The sequence below is a fragment of the Gorilla gorilla genome, chromosome 10 (genome assembly GCF_029281585.2).
Source record: "Gorilla gorilla gorilla isolate KB3781 chromosome 10, NHGRI_mGorGor1-v2.1_pri, whole genome shotgun sequence".
Classification (NCBI taxonomy): Eukaryota; Metazoa; Chordata; class Mammalia; order Primates; family Hominidae; genus Gorilla; species Gorilla gorilla.
Window position 1 is genome coordinate 125,977,609 of NC_073234.2, and position 23,914 is coordinate 126,001,522.

General features: G+C 44.5%; 1 protein-coding gene across 1 annotated transcript in view; it reads right to left on the reverse strand.

The window, feature by feature from the left end:
• The window catches only part of PPTC7 (protein phosphatase targeting COQ7), a 48,508-nt gene extending 30,536 nt beyond the window's left edge, over window positions 1-17,972 (reverse strand). Inside the window, exon 1 of the mRNA XM_031000983.3 lies at window positions 17,448-17,972. Coding sequence (XP_030856843.1) covers window positions 17,448-17,670 — 223 coding nt within the window. The 5' untranslated portion in view covers window positions 17,671-17,972. The remainder of the gene's footprint in view (window positions 1-17,447) is intronic.
• Between the last annotated feature and the right edge of the window lie 5,942 nt (window positions 17,973-23,914).

The following is a 23,914-nucleotide window of genomic DNA, read 5'->3' on the forward strand; positions in this document are numbered from 1 at the left end:
CAGACTATTCTGGGCAGTTGCCTGGTCTTAAAAAGCAGTGAAAAGTGCTGACATGAGGATTAGGAAACAATTGTGTGAAGGCAAAGAAACTTAAAGTCAACCTTTTAAAAATAAAAATGTTCTTCCTTTAACTTCAATAATTCTGTTTAAATACCAATACTTAATGTGGAATTATCTATTCTGGCTCAACTGTGGCTTGGGAACTTGTGCAACTTACAGACTTGGTATGAATCACTGGTCTGCCTTCCACAAACTGCAGAGTTGAAGGTTGTTACTGAAAAGGTCACTTCACTCCTTTCTGGCCTGCAACAGTATCTTCCTCAAATGCCAAATGCTGTTAGCAATGTTTCTGGACAGGAGGAGGCAACAAACAAATCATCTGGGAGGTCATACTTATTGTAAGTTATGAACAGCAGAGGCAGGGCACTAATTATGTTACAGAAGTAAGGGCCTCTATTAAAGCTGTGGCTTCAGTTTGTTTTCAGGTGTTAGAAAATGTCACACAATACCAAATAATTCAAAAATTAAGTAAGGAAGTAACAAGCAATTAAAGACCAGCTATCTGATATGTGCCTACTTGTACTGGCCCTTTAGGCTGGGGAGAAGATTTTCCTTCTGTTTATAATTTACAAGATTAGATCTAGAATTCTTGTCAACCTGATATTTATGACAAGCCATATATCCTTGACCTAACCCCAAAGAAGATACTATTTACCCACTGCTTTCTTCACCCTCTATAAAAATAAGGGCTGGCCTTGACTAAAATAGGCACCCTCTGGGAGAGGTCTATAGTCACATGCGGCCTGGCACAAATGTAACTTTTTTTTTCCTTTAAATGAGAACATCATTCCTCTGAATAGCCTGCCAAGTGTAGAACTGTCTCTTAATTTCTGAACACTAATTTATATACACATATACATACACGTATATATACATATATACATACACGTTATATATATATATACACGTATATGTATATGTGTATATATACATTGTTTTTTTTTTTTTTTTTTTTTGAGACGGAATTTCACTTTTGTCATCCAGGATGGAGTGCGATGGCACAATCTCGGCTCACTGCAACCTCCACCTCCTGGGTTTAGGAGATTCTCCTGCCTCAGCCTCCTGAGTAGCTGGGATTACAGGCACCCATCACCATGCCCAGTTAATTTTTTGAATTTTTAGTAGAGACGGGGTTTCACCATGTCGGCCAGGCTGGTCTCAAACTTCTGACCTGAGGTGATCCACCCGCCTCAGCCTCCCAAAGTGCTGGGATTACACGCGTGGGCCACCACGCCTGGCCTATATTTTTTACTCTATACATTGTTCAACTAAGTAATGATCTTTGAGTAGTAGGACAATGAGTACTTTTTTTTTCTTTTTCATACTTTTTTTGTTTTGTTTCGTTTTTCAGATGGAGTCTCACTCTGTCGCCCAGGCTGGAGTGCAGTGGCATGAACTTGGCTCACTGCAACCTCCGCCTCCCAGGTTCAAGCGATTCTCTGCCTCAGCCTCCTGAGTAGCTGGGATTACAGGCGCCCACCACCATGCTGGGATAAGTTTTGTATTTTTAGTAGAGACGGGGTTTCACCATCTTGGCCAGGCTGGTCTTGAACTCCTGACCTTGTGATCCACCCCGTCTTGGCCTCCCAAAGTGCTGGGATTACAGGCGTGAGCCACCGTGCCTGGCCCATACTTTCCAATTTTTTAGCAATGAGTAATGTTACTTTCGTGGGAAGGATGACAAGAACTATTTACGTAAATCAGGTGAAAACAACATTCTATACTTACATTTAATATTAAAACTATTCAAAACATTCTATTGGACATTTACTGTATGCAAGACACTATGGTGAAAGGGAGCTAAAGATTTATATGTAATAAAATATTTCCTGCATATGGGAACTTAAAATGAAGTGATGATTTTGGTTGGGGAGGACAGTTTAGGGAGATTCAAGATACATGACTATAATAAAGCAAAATATGCACCAATAAAAACAAAAGCAAAGAAGGTCAGATTATGCATAGCTGAAGGAATCAAAAGGATTAATGAAGAAGTGTCTGAAATGAGCCTTGAAGGATGAAAGAAAATGAGTTGTAGGAGAGGAGGCTGACAAGACAGGCATTTTGAGCAATTCCCTAGGATTCTGACTTACATGAATAAAGTACAAGTCATAGCAGGTGAGGGTTCCAAGAGCAGGGAAACTTGACCTCCAGGTAAATGTCTATTATATTCATGCCAGGAACCTCTCACCATTAATCAGCGCAAACAATGCAGTGCAGAGCTTACGGCATTTAGGAGGTCCCTGGAAGGAAAGGCTGGCCTGAGGCTACCAAACTCAACAAGGCTTAAGTTTTTGTTTTAACTAATAGTTAACAGTTAAGCAAAACCCCTTAATTAAAACAAAAGCAATAGCTAATAACTAAGTAGAAGTCACAATCAGCCAAAATCACCTCCCTAAAAGAAAATCTAAAATGATCTTTTCTAACTGGAAAGGCAGTGTGGGATACTGAGCAAGGACACAGGCTCTGGAGGCAGATCTGGGTTCAAACTCCAGCCCCAGAACAAGATGTGCTAAGCATGGCCTTGGGCAGCTCTCTGAGCTTCAGTAGCTTCACCTGTGAATGGAGTCGTATCCTCGATTTCACAGGGCCGGTGTGAGGAACGAGGATAACCTCTTCAGAACACCTACCAGTGCTCCGCTCACAGCCAACATTCAGCAAGTTAGAGTTATGCCTATCTCTAAGAAAGGCCAGCGAGCAGCAAACAGACCAGCCTAGACTGCAGCAATCAGGAAAAAAAAGAGTCTTTGACCCATGTTTGCAGGCTGCCAGCTCTACAAACACTAGTCTGTGGTCACAACCAAAAGTCAATGCCCACTCAGAGATAATGCATAAAAGATAAGTAGTCCATTCAGCTCTTTCAGTCACACATCCACCACCATTCAATATTCCATTAAACATTCAATAGTAACATTTTCAAGTACTAATAAACATATATTTGTCTCCAAAAATAACAAGGAAAAAAGGATTTACCTGCACTTTGAAAAGAATATTTTCCCCAGAAGGACTCTGAAGTAACCTTACTTAGCAAATACTTCAGAGCCTGCTGCCTCCTGTGTCAGGATTCCAACTCAAAGATTTCTCATTTTACATGGGAAATCCTAAAACTATGAGGAATACATACATGGGCCTAACCATTTTCTTCGTCACTACAATAATACCAGTGCCTTTATAGCGATCTTCCCTTCTCTTTTCTTCCCCCGTATATTGTGAGCCTCCAAAGGGCTGAGTCTCACACAGCTAACCGTTGTTTCATCCCCACTGGCTGGCCTAGTACCTGGCCCAATGATTCCCCACCCTTGCCGCACAATGAGATTACCTATGGAACCCCAGCCCTACTCCCTGAATCGGTGTGGCCAGGGTGGGCCTAGGCCTCTCAGCACAGGCGATTCTAATGAGAATCAATGGTCCAGCTGGATGGAAGCATTCCACAAGCCTGATGGTTCTGCCTGTAAAATGCCTCTTGTACCAAGCAATCCCATTTTCTGTTCCCAAACTTGATCCTTCCTTTTGCATTTCCCACCCTAATTAATGGCAGCCCAGCTACCCATACATACTTCCAGGCTTAGAACCCTTAAGGCATCTTCCAAGTGCAAAACCTCTAACTCAATTTCCACTCCTCTTTCTCTTTCATCCTCTGACCAATTATCACCAAGCCTACCAGGAGTCTGAAGCTCAACTACTTCCCACTGCCCTAGGTAAAGCCCCTTCTAGCTCAGACTATTTCAGTAGCTCGTAACTGGTCTTTTGCCTCCTGTTCTCCCATTACATCCTCTGTATCGATTTGTTTTTTACAACACCGCAATGTCCATGTTACTCCTCTAGTCAAATACCTTCCATGTAATATGTATTTATTTGCTTGTATATGTGAAATATTCTTTAGAAGGATACACAGAAACTAGTAACACTGGTTGCCTCTTGAGAGGACTTTGTAGCTTGGAGACAAGGGTGGTGAGACTTCACTGTGCACTCTCGAATTCTGAACACCTTTTAAATTCTGTACCATTTGAATGTGCTGCCTCTTCAAAAGCAAAGACCTCTTCTATAGCTTCCTCCCCACCTACCCCGCAAAAAACAAACCAAACCAAACAAACAAAAAAACCACCCAATTCCTTAACATGACAATTTAGTCTCAGTCTATTTTCTAACATCAATTCTCAACACTGACCCCTATGCCGACCCTACCAGCCATGAAACAGCTGTAGTTTTGGGGATCTACTTTGCCTTTGCTGAGCCCTCAATCTGGAGTATTCCCATTCTTCTCATTTGCCTCAGCTTACTGAAAAACCCATCTCTTAAGGCCTGACGTTGTGCCCCTACAATCTCATGCGATTTTTTTTTTTTTTTTTTGAGACGGAGTCTCGCTCTGTCACCCAGGCTGGAGTGCAGTGCCGCGATCTCGGCTCACTGCAAGCTCCGCCTCCCGGGTTCACGCCATTCTCCTGCCTCAGCCTCCCGAGTAGCTGGGACTACAGGCGCCCGCCACCACGCCCGGCTAATTTTTTGTATTTTTAGTAGAGATGGGGTTTCACCATGTTAGCCAGGATGGTCTCGATCTCCTGACCTCGTGATCCGCCCGCCTCGGCCTCCCAAAGTGCTGGGATTACAGGCGTGAGCCACCGCGCCCGGCCCTCATGCATATTCTTTCACACCGGTCCTGTGCATGTTTGCCTTCCCCACAGGACTATGAAACATCAGGGTTGAAGTCTGTTTTGTTCATTGGTCTTTAAAACAACTGTCAGGGACTAATAGGAAGCAACCAATAAACAATGAATTCAGCTGACCACACTGAAAAGTTAGAACACCAATATCTGGTATACAAACTTTCAGCCAAAAACTCCAAAGGGACTGAGTCTAGTAATGGATCCTAGCGTTTCACAAGGTGTCATTCCCTGGGTCAGAACTCGCTACAAGATGTTCCTCTAACAGGCCATTCAAAGAGAAGGCTGCCAGGCAAGGTGGCTCAAGCCTGTAGTCTCAACTACTTGAGAGGCTGAGGCAGAAGGATGGCTTCAGTCCAGGAGGTCGAGGCTGCAGTGCACTACAACTACACCTGTGTAGAGAATAGCTACTGCACTCCAGCCTGGGCAACAGAGCAAGACCCTGTCCCCGCCGAGGACAGGCGCGGTGGCTCACGCCTGTAATCCCAACACTTTGGGTGCCCAAGGTGGACAGATCACTTGAGGTCTGGAGTTCAAGACCAGCCTGGCCAACATGGTGAAACCCCATCTCTACTAAAAATACAAAAATTAGCCGGGCATGGTGGCGGGCACCTGTAATCCCAGCTACACGGAAGGCTAAGGAAGGAGAATTGCTTGAACCCAGGAGGCGGAGATTGAAGTGAGCAGAGATCACACCACTGCCCTCCAGCCTGGGCGACAGAGTGAGACTCTGTCTCAAAAAATAAAAAGTAAAAATAAATAAAAATAAAAAAAGAGAAAGAGAGGGCTGAGCTGATGGAAAGAGCATTAAAGAAAAGTCTGGAGATAACACTGCTCCCAACTTTCTTTGCCACTAACTGGACCTAAGACACTGGTCAAATCGTTTCTCTAAGCTTTAGTTTCCTCATCTGTGAAATGAGGGGCAGGAAGACACAGTCTCTCTAGAGTCCCTTTCTCGGATCCAAGACTGTGGGACTTATAAGTCACACTGCAGGAAAAAAAAGAGCCAGTTTAAGAAACTTTATAAACAAAGGCTAACAAATAGGGCTATCCTGTCTTCATTCACTTAGGAAAAGAAAACAAAACAAATAGGGCTATACTTTGCATTTCACATACAATATTACATTTACTGCATGAACTAGTTTTGAAACAAAGCCTTCATTTCTGGCTTCCCAATTTATCTCTTGTCCTTATTGCACTGCCACATGTATATTTCCAGTGAAGTTTCAATAATGATTTAGAGAGTGGAAACACTGCCCCTTGTCCTTTCACTTTAGTTTTAAACACCTAACTAAAATGTTGGCAAAGTTTTTCTTAAAGCCACTAACAAACACCTCAACCACTTTTCAATCTGAAATCCTACTAAAAGAATAAAAGATGATGGCCAAGCACAAGATCCTGGAACAACAACAACAACAACAACAACAACAACAAAGATGGTTATAAATTAGTATTAATTGACTTTACGAAGTCAAATGATCTATAAATACTCATGTATAGAATTGTACAGTAATTATTGCTGCTCACCTCTAACTGTGCCTAATTCATAAATTAAACTTTATCACAGGTGTGTATGAATGTACAGGAAAAAACATAGCCTATATAGGGTTTCATACTAAAGAGTTTCAGGCATCCACAAAACATACTAACCTTGTTATTCAAAGACCATTGATTGTTTGGTGAATTGTGTATTGTAATAAAAAAATGACAGGATCAAAATGGCCTCTCAAAACCAAGAGAAATGGATTTCTAAGAACAATGCATACATAAGGCATCCTTATTTAGACTTTCTAATTTCATAGAAACACTAATGGTTCCATCACCAATTAGTGGTCAACCTAGAGGCCATAAACAGTTTTCTAGCTCTTATCGAAATACCTTAAATCTTATTTTCTTGCCCCAAATTGCTATTCAAACATAGCAGATATGAAAACAGAAGCACTTTTTGTTTGCCTCATTCAGCCCAGCCAACCTTTTGCATTCACCTCAAATGACAGCATAGACTAATTTTGGTAAGTCAAAAAACTTGCTAGATAACAGCATCCTTGAAAGATAACAACGTGGCTAGGTGCAGTGGTTCACCTCACACCTGTAATCTCGGAAGTTTAGGAGGCCAAGGTGGGTGGATCACGAGGTCAGGAGTTCAAGACCAGCCTGGCCAACACAGTGAAACCCCATCTCTACTAAAAATACAAAAATTAGCCAGGTGTGGTGGCATGTGCCTGTAGTCCCAGCTACTAGGGAGGCTGAGGAGGGAGAATCGCTTGAACCCGGGAGGTGGAGGCTGCAGTGAGCCAAGACCACGCCACTGCACTCCTGCCTGGGTGACAGAGTGAGACTCCGTCTTAAAAACAAAAAACAAAAAAGATAACAATGTACAGAGTAGTCCAAAAAGAAATAAATTCCCTTTCTCTTCAAAATACTCTGTTAATGAATACGAGAACAGTGCAAACGTGTGTTGGAATTCGCCAAGTAAAAATAGTACTGGGCCCTTCAGCAGAAAGCACTCTTTGTAGGAAGTCACTTTTGTAGTCTCTGGCAAAGTTTTTGCAGTCATTTTGTAGTCCTTAGGATTCATACCAACAATTCAATCCATTCTAGAACTTATTCACCTCAAAAACAACTATTTAGGAACCTAGTAAATTTATAAATTCTTAAGTGAGACAGACTCAAGATCAACAATAAGCTTGCTGATGAGAGCAATTTCACCGCAGTTGGGAAAGTAATATATAACCTTTCTGGAGGACCTATCGTAATTTTAAGTTTTCATTTATTTGTTTATTTATTTATTTTTGAGACGAGTCTCACTCTGTCACCCAGGCTGGAGTGCAGTGGCATGATCTCGGCTCACCGCAACCTCTGCCTCCCGGGTTCAAGTGATTCTCCTGCCTCAACCACCTGAGTAGCTGGGATTACAGGCGCCCGCCACTACGCCCAGCTAATTTTTGTATTTTCAGTAGAGACGGGGTTTCACCATGTTGGCCAGGCTGCTCTCAAACTCCTGACCTCAAGTGATCTGCCTACTTTGGCCTCCCAAAGTGTTGGGATTATATGCGTGAGCCACCACGCCCGGCCCTATGGTCATCTTTATATCAAAGGCCTTGCAAATGCTCATAGGCTTTGACCCAGGAATTCCTCTTCAAGGAATTACCCTGAGAAAATATTCAGATGTAAAGAGATACTCATTCTAGTGTTATTTATAACAGAAAATTGGAAACAACCTAAATAACTACAAATAGAGGACTGGTTTAGTAACTGATGGGCTATACATGCAGGAGAATATGATGCAGTTATGCTTACCAGTATGGAAACACGCACTCCAGCATGCTTCTGGAGTCATACACTATTACAAACTCCATTTGCACACTGTTGCAACTTTTTAAAAGCTTTACAGAGTAGAATGCATATTAATCCAACGTGTATTCTATGTTTTTTAATAACATGTATACAATTATATACACAAAGGCTAGACGAAACCACAATGACTATAGCTTACTATAGCTGAGTTATGATTTATAGGTGTTTTATATGGTACTTCTCTGAAGATTGTGTTACTTTTATAAGCACTAAACATCCATTTATTTAAAAGCACTACACAGGCCAGGCACGGTGGCTCACACCTGTAATCCCAGCACTTTGGGAGGCCGAGGCGGGCAGATTACTTGAGATTGGGAGTTCAAGACCAGCCTGACCAACATGGAGAAACCCTGTCTCTACTAAAAATACAAAATTAGTCGGGTGTGGTGGCACATGCCTGTAATCCCAGCTACTCGGGAGGCTGAGGCACGAGAATCGCTTGAACCCGGGAGGCGGAGGTTGCGGTGAGCCGAGATTGTGCCATTGCATTCCAGCCTGGGCAACAAGAGCAAAACTCTGTCTCTAAATAAATAAATAAATAAATAAATAAATAAAGGCACTATACAGGCTGGGCACGTGGTTCATGCCTTAAATCCCAGTACTCTGGGAAGCTGAGGTGGGAGGATTGCTGGAGCCCTGGAATTTGAGACCAGCCCGAGCAACACAGAGAGACTCTGTCTCCACAATAATTTAAAAAAAAAAAAAAAATTTAAAAGCATTAGACATGCAAGCAAGAGACCTAGGTTCAAGTCCCAATATAATACTAACTATACCACCCTTACTTGATGTGTCAATTTTATAGATGAGGAAACAGATTCACATTAAGTGGAGATAAGAGCAGCAGCTTCGTAGTTACAAAGATTAAATAAGGTAAAACATAAAAATGCTTTGTAACTTCTAAGGCACTATATAAAGCACTAGAAGGATGGGAGAATCATGTTTTGTGTCAGATATGAAACAACTGGCTTAGAAAAAAAAAAAGAATGAAGCATTTTTACTCCTTAAAGAAAAGCTTCTGTCCTTCCCCATTCCCCAATCCTCAATCCCCAATCCTGTTGGGGATTTTTCCTGTTAGAGATTTTATTCAAAAACATTTAGCATCTCTTTTCTTCTTTAAAAACTTTAAACTAAATTGAAAGAGCTGTGCCAGTTGTCAACTCAAGTTGAAATGAATAAGTCGTGTGTTAGCCTAATGCCCTCTGCAATAGGTCAGCTTTCACAAAAAGTCTTGATTTATGATATGCAATTTTGTGAACTGTTAGGAAACAAATTATTTTAGTTCTCAGGGAGACAGAAAACTCCCTATCAGATTATTATTATTATTATTATTTTGAGACAGAGACTGGCTCTGTCATCCAGGCTGGAGTGCAGTGGCACGATCTCGGGTCACAGCAACCTCTGCTTCCCAGGTTCAAGTGATTCTCATGTCTCAGCCTCCCTAGTAGCTAGGATTACAGGTGCTCGCCACCATGCCCGGCTTTTTTTTTTTTTTTTAAACTTTTAGTGGAGACGGGGTTTCGTCATATTGGCCAGGCTGGTCTTGAACTTCTGACCTCAAATGATCCACCCGCCTTGGCCTCCCAAAGTTCTGGGATTATAGGTTGTGACCCACCGTGCCCAGCCCCTATCAGATTTTTAAAATATATGACAACTCCCAAACAAGACTGACTCATAAATTTTATTACTAACAACAAAAAATTAGGATCCAGGACATCACTTCTTAAAAAGAGATCAAAAGTTAACAACTAATTTTGAAAGGCAAACTCACATTATTTTTCATAAACTAAAACTTCCAGTTTGAAAAGTCAAATTTCTTTAGAAATAAAATACTGCTAACTTACTTTTGCAAAGCATTTTCCTAAAACTTCTGAACCTAAAGCCCCAGGCAAGACCTCTCTCTAAAAGGCATGGGAACATAAAATGAATTTGACATTTAGCTTGAACTTAACTTTAGCATTTGAGCTACTCAAAGGACATGGTTGTAGGTCACATTCTAACCTGGTGTAGTGCTTCTGGTGTCACACACTAGTACACACTCCATTTGGATACTGTTGCAACCATTCAGGTTATGTATTGCCCAGTTTCACAAACCAGTGCTAAAGTTCAGGGTGCAGCCTCCTCCCATGCAGCAACCCCACCTCAAAAAAAAAAAAAAAAAAAAAAAAAAGCTTCACAACAGCTTGCATCTGTAATCTACCTTCTGCTACAATTTAAAACCTCCTTAATAAACAGTTATGCTTCTAAAATTCAATTACTTGCACTACAAAAGGATTCAACCAGAATCCTTTACAGAGATTGTTAACAAATCGAGAGATAAACTGTAAGTTAGGAAAATTTTAAACTAAGCTAGAAAATCTCAAAAGATTTGTGAACAAAGGAAAAGTAGCTCTGAAGCTATAACAAATGAAGAAATGACTTCAAAAATAAAGGTACCTTAATAAGTAACTTATAAAACTGCAACACACCTATATAGCAAAATGAGAAAAATACCAAGGAACAGAAGTTTAAAAAGCAAACAGCAAACCTCCTCTATCCATCAACCCTGTAATCTTATGTATTACAGAATGAAAGACCACTCAGAATAGTCAGAAAGCCACTAGTCAGTGGCTTCCTAAACCCTGCTATTTCATTAGTCCTAGATGGCTCTTTTACTAAATCCACTCACACTTCCTTATTAATATTCCACAATTTTCTCTTGGAAGCACACAGCTCATTATGAAATCAGGCATACTTAAAGTACTGATTGATCTCAGAATTTATATATTTGATTGCTGCAATTTTTAAAGTATTTTCCCTTATATAAAATAATTATATGTATATTAATATTATATAGCTACATAAAAAAACAGCTATATTCCTCACAAAGTTAAACAGGGTTACAATATGACCCAGCAATTCTACTCCTAGGTATATATCCCCTCAAATTAAAAACATGTCCATACAAAAGCTTGCACACAAATGTGCATAGCACTATTCACAATAGCCAAAAGTGGAAACAACTCGATGGCCATCAACAGATGAATGGATCAACAAAATGTGGTATATACATATAATGGAACATTATTCAGTCATAAAAAGGGAGGAAGTACTGACACATGCTCCAAAATGGATGAACTCTGAAAACATGCTAAGGGAAAACATGCTAAGGAAAAGGCCACATATTACACGATCCATTTGTATGAAATGTCTCAAACACAAATCCACAGACAGAATCTGCTTTCTGTTGCCAGGGAGATGGGGAGTGACTGCTAATGGATAGGGGGTTTCTTGGGGGGTGATGAAAAACATTCTGGAACTAGATAGTGGCAGTGGCTGTACAACTTTGTGAATGTAAAAACTACTGAACTGTACACTTTAAAAGGATACATGCTATGGAATGTGAATTATACATATCAGTTTTTAAAAATTCACTCAAGGGGCTGGGCACGTGGTTCACGCCTGTAATTCCAGCACTTTGGGAGGCCAAGGCAGGTGGATCACCTGAGGTCAGGAGTTCGAGACTAGCCTGGCCAACATGGTGAAACCCCGTCTCTACTAAAAATACAAAAATTAGCCAGGTGTAATGGTGGGTGCCTGTAATCCCAGCTACTTGGGAGGCTGAGGCAGAAGAATTGTTTGAACCCAGGAGGCAGAGGTTGCAGTGAGCCAAGATCGCGCCACTGCTCTCCAGCCTGGGCACAAGGGCGAGACTCTGTCTCAAAAAAAAAAAAAAAAAATTCACTCAAGGTCATATTTGCTATCAACAGGTAGATGATGCTGGAATCTGACTTTAAGAAAATTATGGCATGTCCTGCACATGTATCCTGGAACTTAAAAAAAATAAAATTAAAAAAAAAGAAAAGAAAATTATGGTAATATAATGAGACTGGTGTCCTGACATGGCTTGAAATCTAGCTGAGGAAAATTCCAACGAGGACTTCTTGAAAGACTGAAGTCAGTGGGCGCACACACACACTCTGAAGGTGACTACTTTTTTAAAAGGACAACTCACTTTCAGAATAGAGGTTCTATAAGTACATTAAAATGATCATGACTGTTTGAGAACACCAAATTCTACCTCATCCATTCACTTCCTAAATATAATTTAGATCTTAATTTTGTTCATATGATCTTTACACCTTAAGACAACTACTTTTAAGACTGACATTACTCACAAAAACACTTCAAAATCCTGACCACGATCAAAATCAGATCCAAAGGCTGGGATATGAAATTATTTTAATTTCACTTTTAGGCTTCAAGTTTAAGCTTAAATAAACATCCCACAGTTTCATAATAAATACTTTACAACTCAATATTCAGAGGTCAAAATTTATATGGCACAGACCAGGCTGCCATTTTTAAAATAAGTGGTTTCTCTAAACTGTGGTTTAGCATGCAGAGGAGTTTTTGTTGCACATCAGTTATGAGTCAGAGTGAATAAAGAAGTTATAAACACACACACATACACACACCCAGGAAAAGCATTCGAAGGACAAAAGTATCAGGAGACTGACTGGTTTTTAATTCACATACATCATCAAGAAAACTTGACCAGTGGTCTAACGGGGACAGGGCTGGGAAAGGGAGTCTCAGACGAGAGACTGAGATAGGTGTCAGCCTCAGTTCCACCAATAACTAGTAGAGTAACCTTGGGGAAGTCATCTGACTCTCTGGAGGCCTGTTTTCTCATCAGTGAGGTGAAAAAAACTAGACTCCAAGGTTTCTAAGTGTTACAATTCTCAACAGTCTTTGATTATATTGTTAAGTAGCATAAGGCTGTGGGAAGCCCAGGTATTATAACATGCAGTTCTCATATTTTTGTGTACCTAGGAAGCCATGCCACATAGAGTAATAAGAGAACTCAGAATTAGCCACAGGGAAGAAGGAACAAGAAAAGTGTACACGGCTCCCACTAGTACTGGTTTACTCCTGTTGGACCTAGTAAAGAGAAAGCACCTTTGACAATTTTCTAGAGAATGATAGGAGTGGTTCCTATGTCTCACCACACCCAACATAGTCAGTTTTTCCGAAAAGAAATACAGTGGGGACTATACAAAATGTTGTGAAGCACCAAGTACTATTAGTCACTGCATGACTAATAGGACAGATCAATTTTAAATTAAAGAAACAAAAGAGCTTTCTCTTTCTCATATAAAAAGAAAGAAACAGCTTTCATTCCAGTCAAGGAGTCCTAGATGACCACAGTGAATAATCTGTTACACGGATACTCAGTAATAAATATGGTGTCAATTCAAAGAAAATTAATTATCTACAGAACCAAAAGGTTCAAAAGCACTTAAGTTCAACGTAACGTTATTACTCAACATAGCCTTTTAATGTAATTCAGGTTGTAACTCCAACCTCTAGAGTAGACAGCAGTATTAAAGAGTCATTCAAAGTCATCACCTTAGCCAGACACTGTGGCTCACACCTGTAATCCTAGCACTTTGGGAGGCTGAGGCAGGTGGATGACATGAGGTCAGGAGTTCGACGCCAGCCTGGGCAACGTGGCGAAACCTCATCTCTACTAAAAAAATACAAACAATTAGCCGGGTGAGGTGGCACATGCCTGTAGTCCCAGCTACTCGGAAGGCTGAGGCACAAGAATCGCTTGAAGCTGGGAGGCAGAGGTTGCAGCGAGCCAAAATCGTGCCACTGCACTCCAGCCTGGGTGGCAGAGCAAGACTCTATCTCAAAAAAAAAAAAAAAAAAAAAAAGTCATCACCTTTTACAGTATCAATAAAATAGAAGTCACCATCATATGAACTGGTTCAGGACAGCCAAGGATCAAATGAGGCCAACTCATGAAGTTATTTCAGGTGGCTTCCAAGACTGCTGTCCGGAAGAGCTCCTCCACAACAGGACAGTCCTGGAGAACCTGTCCTTCACTGCCCCTATCCCCCACCATTTGCATATGTGCATGCTTGATCTTTGTCAAACATGGCTAACAACCACCTTTTGGTCACATCAGCTACCACTATCTGACTGTGTCTGCTGGCATTCCCTTCAACGGTACAGAGCTGGGGTTCTTGATCTGATTCCTATGCATGGACCTCTAGGTGGTATCAGAGGAGTCATGGAGTCAGCAAAGTTCCTAAGAGCCCATGCAAAATTTTATCTCTGTGCACAGGGTCCTGATCCTCAGGGGTCGTGAATCAAGGAAAGCTAAAAACCACTGGTTTAGTGCTACATACAAAACAGGAATCTACCGAAGGTGCCCGTGACACCTGTCATTTGAGGTGCAGAACAAAGGGTGCCATCTATTCAAAGCAAAAGGAAAATATGGGCTGGGCGCGGTGGTTCATGCCTGTAATCCCAGCAGTTTGGGAGGCCGAGGCTGGTGGATCACCTGAGGTCAGGAGTTTGAGTACAGCCTGGCCAACATGACGAAACCCCGTTTGTACTAAAAATACAAAAATTAGCCGGGCGTGATGGCGCGCGCCTGTAATCCCAGCTACTCAGGTGGCTGAGGCAGGGGAATCACTTAAACCCGGGAGGCGGAGGTTGCAGTGAGCCGAGATCGCACCACTGCACTCCAGCCTGGGCAACAAGAGCGAAACTCCATACCCGCACCCCCCACCCACCAAAAAAAAAAAGAAAAGAACAAAAGAAAATGTGATATGATGGTCAGAAGCTGTAGTCACTAAGGGTCAGGTCGTCCATTCCCTTTATCCCCTAGTCCAGATAAACCAAAGGAGACTCAAGAGAGGCTCTGCCCAAGACCACAAATCACAAAGCTACTAAGTGGCAAAGCTGAGCATCAAAGTTCACTGGATTTCCACCAGGATGTCAGGGCATGAAATTATGTTTATACTTTTTTAGAATGGGTTTGACCAAAATCCCCCCAATTCTTGTAAATATCCCACTCCATTAAGAAGGTAGCCTTCCAAAATTTTATTGTATTTTTTTTGAGACGGAGTCTTGCTCTGTTACCCAGGCTGGAGTGCAGTGGCGTGATCTCGGCTCACCGCAACCTCCATCTCCCAGGTTCAAGCAATTCTCCTGCCTCAGCCTCGCTAGTAGCTGGGACTACAGGCGTGTGCCACCACACCTGCCTAATTTTTGTATTTTTTAGTAGAGACGGGGTTTTGCCATGTTGGCCAGGCTGGTCTCGAACTCCTAACCTCAGGTGACCCGCCCACCTCCGCCTCCCAAAGTGCTGGGATTACAGGCGTGAGCCACCACGCCCGGTCTAGCCTTCCAAAATTTTAAAATCAAGCTTCCATATAGAATTTGATACATTTAAATACTCCCCAAATCATCAATCAAGTCACGGATCTTTCACAAAAGTCGCATACAGATTTTTTATTTTATTTTTTTTTGAGACGGAGTCTCGCTCTGTCGCCCAGTCTGGAGTGCAGTGGCACGATCTTGGCTCACTGAAGCCTCCACCTCCCCGGTTCAAGCGATTCTCCTGCCTCAGCCTGTTGAGTAGCTGGGACTATAGGCATGCGCCATCACGCCCGGCTAATTTTTGTATTTTTAGTAAAGACTGGGTTTCACCATATTGGTCAGTCTGGTCTTGAACTCTTGACCTCGTGATCCACCCGCCTCAGCCTCCCAAAGTGCTGGGATTATAGGAGTGAGCCACCACGTGCAGCCCAGCATACAGATTTATGAGGTGAACCTTAGAGGCTCATTATCCCCTATCCTATGTTATGAACACAACTTTAAGAAGCAACACAGGGGCCAGGCTCACACTTGTAATCCCAGCACTTTGGGCGGCCGAGGCGAACACGAGGCCGATCACGAGGTCAGGAGTTCGAGACCGTCCTGGCCAACACAGTGAAACCCCATCTCTACTAAAAATACAAAAATTAGCTGGGCATGGTGGTGGGCGCCTATAATCCCAGCTACTCGGGAGGCTGAAGCAGGAGAATCGCTTGAACCCGGGAGGCGGAGGCTGCAGTGAGCCACGACTGCGCCACTGCACTCCAGCCTGAGTGACAGAGGTAGACTCCGTCTGAAAAAAAAAAAACGCAGCACAGGTCACAAGCTCATTGAGTGAGGCACTTCTAAATGTATCAGGGAAAAGACAGCCACTGACAGCTGACTTCGGGGTGGATTTGTACAATTTCAATCTGCAAGCTGCAGGACCTTTCTAAGTCTCCCTCTCATGTTAATATCAATAGCGTTGCCTAAACATTAAATGCTTTTTCTTCAACCCAGGTAATGGGGTCATTCATAAATTAAACTGAGAACAACCTTTCCAGTCCCATGTTCACAAACACTACATGTGGTAGAACCAAAGATACTAGGCAATTATTCTGAGATCAGATTAAAAAATAATTACTGTCATAAAAAAGTTACAGAATCATTTGTTCCAATGCCAAACTCTGCCTCAGCATACGAAATTTAAAGTAACCAAAAACTTAGTCTCACCTGGGAAGGGAAATCAAAGTGACATTTGAACCCAAGTTCAATGACAACACGTCCTTCAATTTCAAAGCGAGCGCATTGCTTTATTCATTCAAAGAGTTTTAACGGCACAATATCCCATAGCATACACAAAATCTCCTAAGGCGTACATTATGGTAAAGTTTCTGATTGCTTGTGAACTATATTTAGCCCTTTCTGCCAGCTCTCTCCGTAGTCTCCCACCCCCAAAAGGTATAACTGGAATAGGCCTCAGGGAGCACCTGTGGCCAGAAAAGGCTGTGACCAATTCTCAGAGCTTTCCCGGCTGCAATCTACAAGTAGGCTCGACCATTCTATTTTGGATCAAGGAGACTCTGCCAACCCCCAAGTGACCGCAAGTGGACAAGATCAATTTGGGAGAAAACGCTGTGAGGGTTTTTTCGCCAAGCCAGCAGCCCCCACCGCCACACTCCGAAAAGGGTGAAGATTTGGTCACCATCCAGGCGACGAAAGAATACGGCCGGGCTGTCTGGGGGCTCACGACTGCCCGTCTGCCGGCGATCCCGCAGCCTGGGCCGGGCTGTGGTGTCGGGAGCACGCGAAGAGGCAGGGATCCCCGGGGCACGCGGAGAGGGAACCAGAACGAGGTTAGGAGCCTGCAGGTGTCGCCCAGGGAGGGGACGAGGCCGCCCAGGGCTGGCACGGCCGAGTGGGACCGAGAGTGTGGCTCTGGACTCGGACAGACCGGTCACACTCTCGGGTTGTGACCTTGAGCACACGACTTGACCGCTGTGCGCCTTAGTTTCCTCCTCTCTAAAATGGGGGTCGTTCAAGCGGAAAACGCGCCTCGGAGCGCTTGGCACGGCGCCTGGCGCATAGTAAGCGCTCCCTCCATGTGAGCGCTCTGGCTCCCTCCATGTGAGCGCTCTGGCTCCTTTCGCCGCCGGGAGGAACTGGGGAAGCCCCGCGCGGGGAGTCCCCGGGAGGCGGATCCGAGGCTGGGGCGAGGGAACCGGGTCGGGGACTCACCGAGCACGTCCGCGGAACGGTGCCGGGCCACGAAGCACGCGTCGTCCCCGTAGCACGCGCCCTTCTTGAGGAGGCCCTTACGGAAGTCCTTCCCGAAGCCGCAGCCGGCCGTCACCAGCCCGTAGTCGCCGCCGCCGCCGCCGCCGGCCCTGGGGTCGGTCTGCGAGAGGCCGCCGAGCACGGCGCGGGCCACCAGCCGCCCGTAGGAGAGGACCGAGAACATCGCCGCCGCCGCCCCCCCGAGGAGGCGGGGGGCCGGGGGAGCAGGAGGACGCGGAGGCCCGGAGCCGGCTCTCTCCTCAGCCGCAGTCGCGCCGCCGCTGGGGCGCTCCTCAGGGCGGCGCGCGGTGGCCGCCGCCGCCCCTGCCCGACGCGCGGGGCCTCGCACGCGCTCAGCCGCGCGCACCGGAGCCAGAGCGAGGTCAGAAGCGGCGGCTCCTCCGCCTCAGCCCAACTGAAGTCCCGGCTGCAGCGGCCGCCGCCGCCGCCATCTTCCGCTCCACTAGCGTGTTCCGGGCGGTGCCGGCAGCACCGCCCCCTCCCTGGCCCTGCCCCTAGCCCCGCCCCGATGCACCGCTCAGGCCCAAGCCCAGCCCCTTGGGCTTGCTGCCTTATGCAGTCACCAAGGTTGAACATGCGCAGAGGGTGCGGACGCAGTGTCTCCTGGGAATTATAGTCCCGGAGTCGTAGTCACTTTTGACTTGGCTGCCAAAGATTTAGGACCTAGGGGGATTCCTCAGACGCGGGACCTATGTTAAGTTAGTAGGAATTGCAGGTGGGCCACGTGAGGGTTTTCTACCCTGTTTTAACCGTATCTTTTAAAGCCTGTTTTAAATAAATAACGCCACCATTCCTTTAAACAAAAACCTGCAAGAAACCAGAATGGAGTCACATAATGAGAAACAGAGGTACACAGATCTAGTGACACCTCCCCAAGTAATATACTGGAAGGATTTAGGGCGGCAAACTGTTTGGAAAGAAGAGACTTTTTGTAGTCTTTTAGGAAAAATTGAGAAAATGTTATGTGTCCCTATCAGAGTGGGAGGGGACACAGATGGTGTCATGTCACTTTTGCTAACTGGCCTCTAGCCATGCTCACAGCTGTCTCAAGACCTTTGCCCTTGCTTTCCCTTCTACCCTCTGGAATGTAATTCGTTTATCTGAGGGTCCTGTGTTTTCTGTTGCTGTATCCCCAGAACACGTGAGCACACAGTAAATATGTGAATGAATGAAAGAAAGAATGAATATTTCACTAGATTCTAAGTTTCCCAAGGACAAGGATCATTTGCTGCTCAATTATTAGAATCTAAAGCAATGCCTGGCACACAGTAGGAGAGTGTGTAAATGTCTGTGGAATAAAAGAAGGAATAATGGGCTGGGCGTGGTGGCTCACACCTGTAATCCCAGCACTTTGGAAGGCCGAGGTGGGCAGATCACTTGAGGTCAGGAGTTCAACACCAGCCTGGCCAACATGGTCTCTACTGAAAATACAAAAAAAAATTAGCTGGGCTTGGTGACAAACGATTGTAATGCCAGCTACTCAGGAGGCTGAGACAGGAGAATCGCTTGAACCTGGGAGGCAGAGGTTGCAGTGAGCCGAGATAGTGCCACTGCATTCCAGCCTGGGAGACAGAGCTGGACTCCATCTCAAAAAAAAAGGAAGGAGTAATGGAATAAGAACCACAAATGATAAAAGAAAGTCATGTTTGTTGAATACAGGAATGATTGAGTGAATGGGGTTCACAAACAACAGAAAATGAGCTTTGGGGCAAGTAATCCAATTTAGAGTAATTTTTAGTTTGATTGAAACATATATTTCTCACAAACAGCAGTCTTTTTCCAGTTCTTTTAACAAGACCATTGTTACTTTGGGGATTCCCACCTCGTTTTTAAATGGTCCTTTTTTATGCTTTCTTAATATATTTAAAATGCTGCCAACTATCAACTCAACACATATTATTCCGTTATCCTAATTACTGTCATCATTAAACACTTTTGCAGTTCACAGTGTGCCAAGTACTCTCTATATGTTTCTGTCTTTAAGAGCTTTCATCAAAATTGGATGGAAGAAATGACTTCACGTAGTGGCATTTTGTCAAATATACAGAACCCAGAAAATGTTCATTTACTGGATAAATGGTATAGTAATGACAATAATGCATTCACACCTTCCTTTTTTTTAATGGCACAAGAATTGGAGAGTGCCCAGAAGAGGGGGTAGTGCCTCTCGGAATCCTCTACTTGGCATTTATATTTCTGCCAGCTGTGCTAAAGGTAGCTCTTTCAAGTACACATACCACTACCAGATCCCAGTCAGTCTGGCAGGTAATTCTACCCCAAGGACAAACTGTTTAAAATAGCATGTCAACCCTATTTCTTGCCTCGTCAAACTCCTTCAGACTGCTCCTACTTTTCCTTTTCAGGGCATATATTACCTAATTTCCATGTCAGTCACAAGAACTGGTTTGATGGGATGAGTAGGAACCTAAAATGTGACTCTAAAGCCAGTAACTTCTGCTCCGATGGGGCCGCTGTTTTCATGATTAAGTGATACCAGTGCCTTGAGTTTCCGGCAAATGAATTTCCTGCAAGTGAGTTTCCTGCAAATGAGTTGCCCACAGAAGCACGTGGCGAACAGAATCCTTCTCAAAGCTCCTTTGCAAGTTTTAAAGGAACAGGAGATAGGGCCTCGGGTTCTCTTGAATCATTTATTCCAGAGCCAGCTCTGAAGTTTCATTACCATGGGGGAAGCCAGGAGAGGGTACTTTACAAAACACCTCCCTTCCCGTTCCCTTTCCCAGGAACACAATTCACGTTTGACATTTTGCTGGACTTAAAAAGGCCTGGGTTTTCTTCCTTAACAGAGTTACATTCCTAGCACTTCAGGGATTCCTGAGAGGTCAGTTGCCACTCTTAAAGGTGAACAAGTGTGGTGAAAATACCATCTGGGCTCCCAGGGCACCTCTATGACATTAGGAAAGAGCTTTGCACTAAAGTCAGCCTCCGCTCCTAAAAAAACCAACCAAACAACAACAACAAAAAGAAGGCATGACATTTCCTAGTGAGATTTTCTGCCAGACTGGTAGGTTGATCTCTTTGGGTTCCTTTTTGCTAACCTATTCACAATGAGCACTAATTAGCTTACAGCAAGGTGTCTCAAGCTTGACACTATTGACATTTTGGGCAGGATGATTCTTTGCTGTTAGGGCTGTCCTGTGCATGCGTTGGAGGGGGCTTAGCAGCATCCCTGGCCTCTACCCACTAGATGCCAGAAGCATGCCACCTCTGTGCCCCCGGGACAACCAAAACTGTCTCCAGATATTGCCAAATGTCCCCTGGGGGGCAAAATTGCCCCCTGACTTAAAGCCACTGTATTACGGCAATGCCATGCAAATGAGCAAATATTTGTTGAGCACTTATTATGTTCAAGTCTCTAGGCTAAGGATAAAAAAAATCGGTGATTTTGTGGCAGTCACAGTGCAGTAGGAAGGTTAAAATTAAGTAAATGTATTAAAATAATAATAACAGACTGGGTGCGGTGGCTAATGCCTGTAATCCCAGCACTTTGGGAGGCCGAGTGGGGGGTGGATCACTTGAGGTCAGAAGTTCGAGACCAGCCCGGCCAACATGACGAAACCCTGGGTCTACTAAAAATACAAAAATTAGCTGGGAATGGTGGTGCACGCCTGTGATCCCAGCTAGTTGGGAGGCTAAGGCAGGAGAATCACTTGAACCCGGGAAGTAGAGGTTGCAATAGGCCAAGATCACGCCACTGCACTCCAGCTGGGGCAACAGAGCAAGGCTCTGGCTCAAAATAAATAAATAAAATAATAATAAGCACCGCAAGCTGAAATAAAGGAGGGGTCTGGGAAGGGGAAATGAGACCCTCTGGGATTAGAGAACACCTGGGGCACTTCACAAAGACATGACATTTGTGAGAGGCCTGAATGGACAGACAAGTCTCTCTGTCTGTCATGTGGCATAACCAGCTCAAGAGGAGGAAAAGGATATTCAATGAATGCAGAATGTGATTGGAGAAGAGCAATGCAACCTTAGGATCTGAAAAACGAATAATAATAAATGGTGGGGCTGGGCCAGGTGCAGTGGCTCACGCCTGTAATCCAAGCACTTAGGAAGGCCAAGGCGGGTGGATCACTTGAGGTCAGGGGTTCAAGGCCAGCCTGGCCAACATGGTGAAACCCCATCTCTACTAAAAATACAAAAATTAGCCGGGCGGTAGTGGTGTGCCCCTGTAATCCCAGCTACTCGGGAGGCTGAGGCAAGAGAATCACTTGAGCCTGGGAGGTGGAGGTTGCGGTGAGCCAAGATCATGCCACTGCACTCCAGTCTAGGTGACAGAGTGAGACCCTGTCTCAAAAAAAAAAAATGGTGAGGCTAAGAGCTGGGCAAGCTGGCAAGTGCCTGTAGTCCCAGTTACTTGGGAGGCTAAGGCTATAGAGTGTCAGGATGGAGCCTGTGAGTTGCTACTGCACTCCACCCTGGACAATGTAGTGAGACCCCATTTCTAAAACAAACAAAATCAGTATTTTAAGGAGTCAGACACAAAATACCACATACTGTATGATTCCATTTATATGAAATGTCCAGAATAGGCAAATCCATAGAGACAGAAAGTAGATTAGTGGTTGCCAGGGACTTGGGGGAGGGACAAATGGGAAGTGACTGCTCATGGGTACAGGGTTTCTATTTGGAGTGGTGAAAATATTCTGGAATTAGATAGTGGCAATGGTCGCACAAGTTTATAAATATATGAATAATCGCTGAACTGTACACTTTAAAAGGGTGAATATGGCCGGGCATGGTGGCTCATGCCTGTAATCCCAGCACTTTGGGAGGCCGGGGCAGGAGGATTGCTCGAGTCCAGGGGTTCAAGACCAGCCTGGGCAACATAGTGAGACCTCTTCTCGATAAAAAAATCAAAAAATTCCTGTAATCCCAGCACTTTGGGAGGCTGAGGCGGGTAGATCACGAGGTCAGGAGATCGAGACCATCCTGGCCAACATGGTGAAAACCCGTCTCTACTAAAAAATACAGAAAAAATTAGCTAAGCATGGTGGCCCGTGCCTGTAATCCCAGCTACTAGGGAGGCTGAGGCAGGAGAATCACTTGAACCAGGGAATCAGAGGTTGCAGTGAGCCAAGATTGCACCACTGCACTCCAGCCTGGTGACAAAGCGAGATTCCATCTAAAAAAAAAAATTTGGCTGAGTATACTGGTGCACATCTACAGTCCCAGCTACTTGAGAGGCTGAGGTGGGAGGATTGCTTGAGCATGGGAGGTCAAGACTGCAGTAAACTGTGATCGTGCCACTGCACGTCAGCTTAGGCAGCACAAGTGAGACCCTGTCTCAAAAAACAGGGTGGGGGGATGAATATTATGTGATTTATATCTCAATTAAAAAATAATTTAGGGCCAGGCGTGGTGGCTCATGCGTGTAATTCCAGCACTTTGAGAGGCCGAGGTGAGCAGATTACCTGAGGTCAGGATTTCGAGACCAACCTGGCCAATATGGTGAAACCCTGTCTCTACTAAAATATAAAAATTAGCCAGGTGTAGTGGTGGGCGCCTGTAATCTCAGCTACTCGGGAGGCTGAGGCAGGAGAATCACTTGAACCCAGGAGGCAGAGGTTGCAGTGAGCTGAGTTCACACCACTGCACTCCAGCCTGGGCGACAGAGTGAGACTCTGTCTCAAAAAAATAAGAAGAAGAATTTAGGACCTAATGCAGGGGGTCTTATATGCTAAGCTGAGGCTACTTAATGCTGGAGACAGCAAGGGGTCACCAAATGCCTTTAATATGCCAAATAATAATAGTGGTAATGATAATAACAAGAATAAGAGCAGTGGAGCCCATGGGTTAAGCATGTACCATGTGTTTTGCCTGCATCCGCATCCTCTTCTCTTTTTTTTTTTTTGAGACAGAGTCTCACATTGTTGCCCAGGCTGGAGTGCAGTCGTGTGATCTCAGCTCACTGCAACCTCCACCTCCCGAGTTCAAGTGATTCTCCTGCCTCAGCCTCCTGAGTAGTTGAGACTACAGGCGTGTGCCCACCATGCCTGGCTAATTTTTGTGTTTTTAGTACAGACAGGGTTTTACCATGTTGGCCAGGCTGATCTCAAACTCCTGGCCTCAAGTGATCTGCCCACCTCAGCCTCCCAAAGTGCTGGGATTACAGGTGTGAGCCACCACACACCTGGCCTGCATCTTCTTCTCTGAACACCTTTTTTTTTTTTTTTTTTGAGACAGAGTCTTGCTCTGTGGCCAGGCTAGAGTGCAGTGGCGTGATCTTGGTTCACTGCAACCTCCACCTCCTGCGTTCAGGTGATTCCCCTGCCTCAGCCTCCTGAGTAGCTGGGACTACAGGCACATGCCACCACGCCCAGCTAATTTTTTTTGTATTTTAGTAGAGACGGGGTTTCACCATGTTGGCCAGGATGGTCTCGATC